Source organism: Triticum aestivum, chromosome 1D (genome assembly GCF_018294505.1).
Source record: "Triticum aestivum cultivar Chinese Spring chromosome 1D, IWGSC CS RefSeq v2.1, whole genome shotgun sequence".
Lineage (NCBI taxonomy): Eukaryota > Viridiplantae > Streptophyta > Magnoliopsida > Poales > Poaceae > Triticum > Triticum aestivum.
In genome coordinates, this window is record NC_057796.1 from 418,637,842 (window position 1) to 418,648,933 (window position 11,092).

General features: G+C 44.8%; 1 protein-coding gene across 1 annotated transcript in view; it reads right to left on the reverse strand.

Annotated features, from left to right (window-relative positions):
• Nucleotides 1-3,912: 3,912 nt before the first annotated feature.
• The window catches only part of LOC123172333 (putative UDP-rhamnose:rhamnosyltransferase 1), a 39,242-nt gene continuing 32,062 nt past the window's right edge, over nt 3,913-11,092 (reverse strand). The window contains exon 2 of the mRNA XM_044589326.1: nt 3,913-4,747. Coding sequence (XP_044445261.1) covers nt 3,913-4,747 — 835 coding nt within the window. The remainder of the gene's footprint in view (nt 4,748-11,092) is intronic.

The following is an 11,092-nucleotide window of genomic DNA, read 5'->3' on the forward strand; positions in this document are numbered from 1 at the left end:
GCATAATTTTTGGGTCACTTGACCCACATTTTATCGAAATTATTGGACTTATCAACTCAGACACTAATTCCCTATGCCAAAGCTGTCTATTGGTCGCTTTTATTGCGTACACCCATTTGTATATATAACATTCCGAGATATGTGTTTAAATATGGATCATTTCAAGGAGTCAAAAAGAGCCAGGATTTTCACTTTATATTAAACCTTAACTATCATGCATACATCTCAAATGCCATGCAAAGCTTAATAGAGAAAATGTTAACTTGAGTTCCTAGCGACAAAGCAAGGACATCGTTTTGCTTTTTGTCTAGTCATCTTGGTGACTTGTCTCACAAGCCTGGTAGAGATACGTACTCGTTACATAGCAAGGCCATGAAGAATTGAAATTAGCAAATAATCCAAAATCAAGCCAAATAATCTTTCCACACTTGTGAATCAAAATTTCACCATCACTAATTAACTAACAAATCAGTGTTTTCTATTCATGTTTCTGTTATGTTACACAAAGGGTTTGGTGCGCAATCTATATTTCTTTTGCTATCCGAGTTGGAAATCAATCAACACTAAGAAGTTTCTCCTTGTTGGTTGAGTTTGTGAGAGGTTGTTTGTCATGATTTCTGGGGTTATTCACTTTGGGGTTGCTCATATGCATATGTGCAATAAATGATACAAACATTGGCAAGCACGGCACACGCGGTAAACTAAATGACCACAACAATTGGCATGTGATGTTTGGTGAAAAATTGATATCCTGGCTACACAACACAGTTTCACTTGCTAATCTTCTATACATATCTACTAGTACTAGCTTCCACATGCAGCAGGATCTGGCTCAGTTACTGGGGAGAATGCCAAAATTTAGGATGAGAGCAACAATGAGGACCATGGTGATTGACATCGGCAGTTACATAGCATGATCTAGTAGGGAACGAGATGTATTGTGAACTTGAGTTGGATACAAGTATGAAAACAGGTTCATGCATGGAAGAGAAGTAGATCTAACAAGAACATAGCCCAATGTGGCGCTATGTTGTCAATTCAATGCATTTCATCCTAGAGTGTTGAGCTGCATATTACATCACTTGGGTACGTACCAATTGGTCGAGCTAAGCATGGCTCTGTCTCCGAAGCTGGGAAAGATAGAATGAAAAATATATGTATTCTGTCTCTGTTATCCTAAATGGGCTTGTGTGACTTAAAGCATGAGAACACGCCGTTATTAACATCTACTCGTCGCCTTGCAGTCTTTCGTTGTTTATAAATCCTGTTTGTCCAAGCCCACCTTTCTTTCCCTAGAAAGTAGAACAAAACTTGTGTTTATATTAACAAAAAGTTACGTTCAACAGTCAATGAGACTTGTGCACATATGGTCCTTTAAGTGTGGCGATGACATCAGTGTCCTCCAGCCGTATAAAGGAAAACGACGTAATGGTAAATTAAGATAAGTAAGGAAAATATGTTTTACTTTGCAACTACTCCATTTAAAAATAGACTACATTTTAGGCATCTATTTACTTGCAATAGTAAGTGACGTTCTAGGAAATGCCCTTTGGTGGACTGGTGCATTGGTGGAATTAATAAAACATATTTCCACAATGCAAAAAAAATAAAAATAAATTCTACACACACAAATACACATATAACACGTTCAAGAAAAATCATAACAATATACTTTCATACATGGCGTAGACAAAAAAACAAATACATAAATGAAAATGGACCAATCTTTTTTTTATTGTTGGCCGGGATTTTTTATGTGCTGCTTGCAAATCATAATATTTTTAAATGAAATCTCGCAAATCCTTCATGAATATGTACAAGTTTCCATAGTTCTAAAAGTTTTTTGAAAGTTGGAAATATGATTTTTGAATCATTTCAAAAAAAACGGGAGCCAATGCCCTCGTCTACCAAAAGATCGCTTCCGTGACGTTCTACGCCTTCTAGAGATAACTCACATCATCTCCTATCATATTCTTGTCCTCCTTGAGTGATTTCCTTTTTTTTCGACGACCATGAGTGAATTCCTTACTACTCCCTTCTTTCTAGATTATAAAGTGTCCATACATTTTAAGATTCAACTTCGACCATTAATTAGGCCAATACCAAATGAATTATTCTCATAAAATTGAAATACAGGAAACTTCCTTTTGAATACGAATTCAATGGCATTACTTTTTGGGCCACTTAACCCACATTTTACTGAAATTATTGCAGTTACAACCTAAGTAAAGATTCCCTATACCAACATCATCTATTGGTTGCTTTTATTGTGTATGCCCATCCCTATAATATGACATCCCGGGTGATGGGTAGCCTGGCCCGAAGCCGTACGTCTGGGCCAGGCTCGGACCTCACTTACTAGCCCATAGCCCGCGACCCGAAGCCCAAGAAAAGTTCGGAGAAACATGATTTCTATGCTTTTTTATAAATATAGGTACAACATTATAGTACTAATCGCCGAAAGTAGCAATATTTTTATGTTAAATTGTGAAAATAGGCATTTTGTCGGGCCGCCGGTTCACCCAGGTTGGGCTCGTGCTTGTATTTTGAGCTCGGGCTTTTTGAAACCCGACCCGGCCTGGAAATGCCCAGGATTAGTTTAAATGGATCATCTCAACGAGTCAAAAAAGAGGCAGGATTGTCACTTTATGTTAAACCTTAACAATTATACATAAATCTGAAATGCCATGCAAAGCTTAGTAGAGTGAATGTTAACTTGAGTGCCTAGTTACAAAGCAAGAATATCGTTTTGCTTTTTGTCTAGCCATCTCAGTGACTTTGTCTCACAAGCCTGGTAGAGATACATACTACACATTCATCATCGCAAAAAAAAAAGATACATACTACACATTCGTTACGTAGCAAGGCCATGAACAATTGAAATTAGCAGATAATTCCAAATCAAACCAAGTAGTCTTTTTACACTTATGGATCGCAACTTCACTATCACTAATTAACTAACAAATCAGTCTTTTGTATTCATGTTTCTGTTAAGTTACACAAAGGGTTTGGTGCGCGGTCTATATTTCTTTTGATACCTGAGATCAAAATCAATCAACGCTAAGAAATTTCTCATTGTTGGTTGAGTTTGTGATAGGTTCTTTGTCACGATTTGCTAGCATTATTTGCTTTGGGGTTGGTCATATGTATATGTGCAATAAATGCTACAAACATTGCCAAGTACAGCCAGTCTTTACATAACTTAGATGCACACAGTCAACAAAGTCCTCGCACCAAGCGAAAAAGAAGAAAACGAAATACAAATAAACTAAGTTCTGTATAACGCCTAAGTCGTAGGTGGCCTAATCCTAAGATCATGCTGCCACCGATGTTGGGTAAAAGTATCCCTTGCCGTGGCCTCCAATCGTGTACACACCTTTGTGAACAGGTCTTAATTCTTCACTCGTTGTAGAGAGGACCATAAACATAGCATGATCTAGCAATGAACGGGATGTATTGCAAATTTGAGTCAGAGACAAGTTTGAAAAAAGAATCCTCAGAAGAGCAGTAGAACTAGGAAGAACATAGCACAACGTAACTCTATGTTGTCAATTCAATGCATTTCATCATAGAGTGTTGAGCTGCATATTTCATCACTCAGGTACATACCGATTGGTCGAGCTAAGCATAGCCCGGTCTCCGACACTTGTAAAGATAGAATGAAAAATAAATGCATTCTGTTCATGTAATCCTAAATGGAGTCTTGTGACTTCAAAAAATGTTGCTAGAAGTACTTTTGACAAAATAAGAGGTGGCTTAATTTGGTGGTTGCATTATTACGCTAGTGAAGTAAACCTTATCTCAATGATACAAACTCCATACACTGACCGAGCTTGCATGTATTCATCGATGCAACAAAAACAAACGGCGATCAAATCAATTTCTTGGTACACAGCATGCGTGACAATTATATTAGACGTCTTTGAAGCGTTTCAGATGCTCCTCGACCTCTTGGATGTAGTGCTCCTGGCGTCCCTGGTCGACTAGAACCTCCTGCAGCTTCTTGGCGTTGGTCGCCAACACCTTACCCTGCTCCTCCACCATGACGCGCCGCACCGCCACCGCCACGCCGTCCCAGTCAAACGAACCGTCCTTCTCGTCCCTCGCCACCTCCACGCCGATCCCTCTCTCTGCCATCGCCCGCGCGATCAGGGGCTGGTCGACGACGAACGGGAGCATGACCAGCGGGATCCCGAAGGAGAGGCTCTCGATGGTGGAGCCCCAGCCACAGTGCATCAGGAACGCGCCCGTGGCGCAGTGAGCCAGCGCCTCCACCTGCGGCACCCACCCCGTGCAAACCACCCCGCGGTCCCGCGTCCGCTCCTCGAACCCGGCTGGCAACAGAAGCTCGTCGCCGTTGCTGGTGCCCGCCGGCTTGCGTAGCGCCCAGAGGAAGCGCACGCCGGCGAGCTCCTGGCCGAGCGCGAGTTCATGGGCGTTCTCTGGCGTCAGCGGCGCCTTGCTTCCCAGCGCAACGTAGATGACAGACTTGGGAGGCTGGTCATCGAGCCATCGCAGGACCTGCGGACGGGCGACGGCGCCTGAGCTGCTCTGCCGGTGGTCTTCGTCACGGTCGTCCGGCGGCCCCGGTAGCAGGATCCCGGCGGCGACGGAGGGCTTCCGGAAGAGATCGGATAGGAGGCCGAACATCCGGGGCTCCAATTCCTCACAGCTCCGGTGGATGGTGTGGCGGCTGCGCTCCAAGACCTGCCACCAGCGGTCCATGTCGGACACGCCTGATGCGTTGGTACCAAAGGCATCGGTGATCAGTGGCGGAGCCAACGTATAAGCGTTGGGTTCAAGTGAACCCAACGAAATTTGCCTCGTACATGCGTGTAGGTACTTATTTAGTCCACGTGAACCCAGTAAAAACTAGTCGCTGACCCCATCAAATAAAGGACCTCACATGAATAGCTAAATAAAGAGCCCGAAAGCCCATAAGGAAATGTCAATGAGTCCATGCCCAGGCCTAAACCGTGATTTAGCCAAACAGAAAACCCACGCAGCCGACGCCGAGAGCTCCTCCCCAGCACCTTATGCGCCCGTTGAGGCAACTGGCGCCCACTGCACCACGCTAGTGGGCCGGCCCATGAGAACGCAAGGCAGTACAAAAAATGTATTAATGCGCAGAAAAACTACCCGAGAATCTCAATCTTGCGAGGATCGACCCTGCGCCAGTTAGCTCCACAGCTTGCTGGCCAACCAATAAACCTATTAAGCTCTTGTTGATAGATTGCAACACAAATCCTCTAAGAACTAACTTTAGACACGCTTTTTAGAAAAAAAAAAGGGATTTCTTTTGAAAAGAAATATGAACAAAATTTGAATGTCCACATATTAAAAAAAATCACGAATTAGAAAAACGTTCATGCATTAAAAAACGTTCACCGATTCAAAGTTTCATAAAACTGAAAAAGTTCATTGATTTTCAAAAAAAGTTCATCGACTTTGGAAAAAGTTCACCGATTTTCAAAAAAAGTTCATCGACTTTGAAAAAGTTCACCGATTTTCAAAAAAATTCATCGAATTTGAAAAAAAGTTCATCGAGATTGAAAAAAGTTCATCAATTTGAAAAAAAGGTTCATCGATTTTTAAAATAAGTTCATCACATTTGAAAAAAGTTCATCAAATTTGAGAAAAGTTCATCGAATTTGAAAAAAGTTCACCGATTTTGCGAAAATTTTCGCCTTCAAAAAAGTTCACTCATTTTAAGAAAGAGAAAAGAAACAAAGATAGAAAAAAAACAAGGAAAACAGCTGCCTTTTTCGCTTTTATATAAAGAAGATAAAAAGAACGACCATAGCACATGTGGTCATCTGGTCCAACTGGTTGGTGTGATGGGTACCTGTATGAACGGGCGGGGTTCGAGTCACGGGTTGTTGCACCTTTTTTTGGGGGGATTTTTAAGAAACAGGAAAGCAAGATGGGCCGGCCCGCTATAAAACCAAGTGTACAGGGGGGGTGTGCGCCCTGTACCAAATGCCTGTATTCGGCGCCGATTTGGCGCCGACGCCTCATCTGTTGTTTGTTTGTTTTCCGATTCTCATCTCTCTTTGCTCGACTCTCCTCTATTCGTGTTGCTCGGTGCTTCGGCCGCCACACACCGGCGGCAAGCAGGCCGCTGCACATCCATAGCGACAACAACTATAGCCCAAAAATTGTGGTAATTAGATTACATTACCAGCCTTCTCTCTCTTGTATATGTTCTATCTAGGCTAATTGGCTAGTATAATTGTTTTTTGCCCCTAGTTTTTTGATTTGTTTTTCTCCATGGACGTTGATTGATCCAGGCTATGGAGGTCATCAGATCCAGATAATGATGCATGCATATCAAGGTCACCCATTGCCATTAGACGTAGGTATGTCTTGCACTTTTCAGTTTTTAATGCAACACAATATGCTATTCGTGATACTATATTTCTTTCCGTTATACTCCCTCCGTCCTGCAATGTAGTGCATTTTTTTTCAAAAGTCAAATTAAGCAAACTTTCACTAAGATTATAGAGAAAATTATGTATTTGAAGAATATCAAACACATATCATTAGATAGACCATGAGACATATTTTCATAGTATATCTACTCCTAATGGAGCAGTTGGTAGTCTCACTTTCAGGTTTTTTTTAGTCCCACCTTTCATGGTTTTTTTGGTACCTCCTCCCACCTCAGACTGAGCCACCACGAACCGAAAAAACCTCGTACCGAGGCCTCAACCCGCCCCCACGCACTCCAGTGCCTAACCAATGAAAAAAATCTATGAAAATTAACCAACGAAAAAAAACCTACGAAAATTAACCCTAAACCAATCGCACGCATGTACGAGCGACGTCTCCTGCCCTTGAGCGAGGTCTCCCTTCGCCACCGACGCCGACGAGAGATCGCTTTGCCGCCGGCCTGGCACATCAAAGGCGCTTCACTCGCCGCCCTCCATCGGACATGTCCAGTATCCGGCCCGAACATGTCCAGGATCCGAGATATAGGTATTATTCGATACAGCCATCGCATCTCATACATCCATCGCATCTCATACATCTCATACATTGTAACACCCCGTATGTAACTTGCCATATTTGTAACTCCGACTCTTGCCATTTTCGGCTATGTGCTATGATATTCCCCCCGTTGTCCGTTTTGCAATCCGGCGCTCCTATCTCCTCCGGTGCACCCCTCTTGTTTTCTTTCGTGTGCGGGTGTCAAACGTTCTCGGAATGGACCGAGGCTTGTCAAGTGGCCTTAATATACCACCCGGAGACCACCGGTCAAGTTTCGTTCCATTTGGAGGTCGTTTGGTACTCCATCGGTTAACCGGGCATCCGCAAAGTCCATTTGAGTGTCCAGCAAAAACCCCCTCAAAAACCAGCCCAAAACCCACCAAACTCTCTTCCATGTCCTAGGCCGTTCGATCACGATCGTGTGGGCGAAAATCGCACCTCATTTGGAGCCTCCTAGCTCCCTCTAGCTATAAAAGAGCATTTCCCCCGATAACGAAACGCAGTCAAACCCTAGCCCTCGTCCCACTCCGCCGCCGGACACGTCCGGGCGGAGCCGGACGCGTCCGCCTCCACCGCCGCCGCCACGTGGCGCGCCTCCGTACGTCGCCGCCGCCGAGGCCCGCCGGCCCGCCCGCGGCCCTCCCGGCCCGCGCCGTCGCCTCCCGGCCCCGAGTGCCCCGCCGCCTCCTCCGCGCGACCCGCCGCCGTCCCGCCGCCGCGCCGGCCACCGCTCACCGGCGAGCTCGCCGCCGCCGCCCGACGCGGCGCGCCTCCCCTCCTCCTCCGGCCGCAGCTCGGGCCCCGCCGCCTCCTCCCTCCGCCGGAGTCCGCCGCCTCCTTCTTCTCCTCCCGTCGCCGGCGAGCGCCATGGGAGCGATGAGCCCGACCTCGACGAGCTCGCCAGATCCGATCTGCCACTGTAGCACGTTGACCCGAAACCCCCCAACCCCCCCCCCCCCCGAAAATTCCTAAGTCTGCGAATTTTTACGATATGTGCACTTGTTCATTGTTGCATAACTCCTTCCATGTAGCTCCGATTCGTGCGAGTAATATATCAAATTGTTCGCCTCGTGATGCTCTACATTTTGTTCAATTGAACCATGTTCATTAGAGATCATCTTGATGCCCAAATCTCTTTTGGAAGAGGGCTAGTTGCTGTTATCTGCTGGTTCTTATCAAAACTTGGAGATTTGTCATTTTTGTATCATTTAATCTGTGCATCTTATGGGCATGAGCTCTACATGTGTTTTGAAGTATGCCATGCCATATTTCCAAGGGTGTATGCCATGTATTTTTGTGATCTCTGTGGTGACTAGCACAAGCATGCAAAGTAGGCTCCGTAATGTTTCTGATTTCAGGGACTTAGTGATTTCTCTAAGTCCTTGTCTGCTGTTATTTTGTTGCCATGTAAACTTGATGCTACAAAGAGATCCATGCATATTTTGGAGATGTTCAGTAAGGATGTTTTGTAGCTATAGTTGTAATTGATCCATTCGTGCCCTTGTTTGCAATTATGGGGTGCCATAGCATGACTCAAGCTTGCTCTACTTTTGGTATAAAATATTTCTGGCAGATTCTTAACATGATATGCAATTTTGCCAACCTTATTGTAGTTGATCCATACATGCTATGCTCTTGTTTTTGCCATGGATAGCTTCATAAACATGCCATCTTGCTGTAGGTATGCTTGCTTTGTCATGAATTTCTCTGTCATGAGTGCATCAAGCTCACAAAGAGGCCTACATATTATTATTTCTGCCATGCTCTGTTTTCTGCTTAGTCTGAAACCTGATAACGAAACTTTCTATGTTCACATGCTTGCCATTATATCTTCTGGTCCTTTTTGGCTTATGGTCAGTAAGGGACTTTTGTTATATGCATTTAGGAGAACACTTCCATGCCAAGTTTTGCTATGTTAAATTCCTGTAGCATGTTGATTTCGTGCTCTGAACATTACTACCTGATACTGTTTTCTGCCATGTCCAGTTTTTCACCAAGTCTGTGAACCTGTTATCTTTTGCCATTTTTCCATGCTTGTTTGAGCTTGATATGGTGTGATCTAGCCGTATCTCAGTGTTCATCTTTTGTCAAGCATCTCCTGTAGTTTACTGCCATGTGCTTTGTTGCTATGTTGGAGTGCTGTAGCATTGTTACTTGTTGCATTTTAAGTGCTATCTTGCTGTTTATCGCAGATTCGCGTCATTCTTGTTTTGCTTGCCATTTGCAAACCGTGCATCCGATTCCGGTGATCTTTATATCGATTTCGACCGAAATCATCTCATCTTTCCAGTGGCATGCTTGGTTTGCCAAGTTACTGCCTTGTTCATCATTTTCCTTCCGGAGCACGCATATGCATCGCATATCATATCTCGCATATCATACATGTTTTGCATCATGTTGCTTGTCCATTTCTCGTGGTTGATTGTGGTTCCGTTTGTTTGTGTTCTTGTCTTGGGTAGAGCCGGGAGACGAGTTCGCTTACGAGGAACCTGTTGAGTACGCTTACGAGGATCAAGCTTTCGACAACTCTGAGAACCTTGCAGGCAAGATGACCACCCCTCGAAATCACTTCTATCTTTGCTTTGCTAGTTGTTCGCTCTATTGCCATGCTGCGCTACCTATCACTTGCTATATCATGTCTCCCATTTTGCCATGTCAGCCTCTAACCATCCTTTCCTAGCAAACCGTTGATTGGCTAAGTTACCGCTTTTGCTCAGCCCTTCTTATAGCGTTGGTAGTTGCAGGTGAAGTTGAAGTTTGTTCCATGTCGGAACATGGATATGTTGGGATATCACAATATCTCTTATTTAATTAATGCATCTATATATATTTGGTAAAGGGTGGAAGGCTCGGCCTTATGCCTGGTGTTTTGTTCCACTCTTGCCGCCCTAGTTACTGATATACCGGGATTATGTTCCTTGAGTTTGCGTTCCTTACACGGTCGGGTGATTTATGGGACCCCCTTGACAGTTCGCCTTGAATAAAACTCCTCCAGCAAGGCCCAACTTTGGTTTTACCATTTGCCGCCTAAGCCTTTTCCCCCGGGTTTTTGCGAGCCCGAGGGTCATCTTATTTTAACCCCCCCCCCCCCGGCCAGTGCTCCTTCGAGTGTTGGTCCGAACCGAGCAGCCTGCGGGGCCACCTCGGGGAAACTCGAGGTCTGGTTTTACTCGTAGCTTGACTTATCCGGTGTGCCCTGAGAACGAGATATGTGCAGCTCCTATCGGGATTTGTCGGCGCATCGGGCGGCTTTGCTGGTCTTGTTTTACCATTGTCGAAATGTCTTGTAAACCGGGATTCCGAGACTGATTGGGTCTTTCCGGGAGAAGGTTTATCCTTCGTTGACCGTGAGAGCTTATGATGGGCTAAGTTGGGACACCCCTGCAGGGTATTATCTTTCGAAAGCCGTGCCCGCGGTTATGAGGCAGATGGGAATTTGTTAATGTCCGGTTGTAGAGAACTTGTCACTTGACCCAATTAAAATACATCAACTGCGTGTGTAGCCGTGATGGTCTCTTCTCGGCAGAGTCCGGGAAGTGAACACGGTCTGAGTTATGTATGACGTAAGTAGGAGTTCAGGATCACTTCTTGGTCATTGCTAGATGACGACCGTTCCGTTGCTTCTCTTCTCGCTCTCTTTTGCGTATGTTAGCCACCATATATGCTTATTGCCGCTGCAGCTCCACCTTATTACACCTCCCTTTCCTATAAGCTTAAATAGTCTTGATCTCGCGGGTGTGAGATTGCTGAGTCCTCGTGACTCACAGATTCTACCAAAATAGTTGCAGGTGCCGACGATGCCAGTGCAGATGATGGGGTCGATCTCAAGTGGGAGTTCGACGAGGAACGTGGTCGTTACTATGTGTCTTTTCCTGATGATCAGTAGTGGAGCCCAGTTGGGACGATCGGGGATCTAGCATTTGGGGTTGTCTTATTTTCATCTGGATTTTGACCGTAGTCGGTCTATATGTTTGTATTCTGGATGATGTATGATTTATATTCATGTATTGTGTGAAGTGGCGATTGTAAGCCAACTCTTTATCCCATTCTTGTTCATTACATGGGATTGTGTGAAGATGACCCTTCTTGCGACAAAACCACT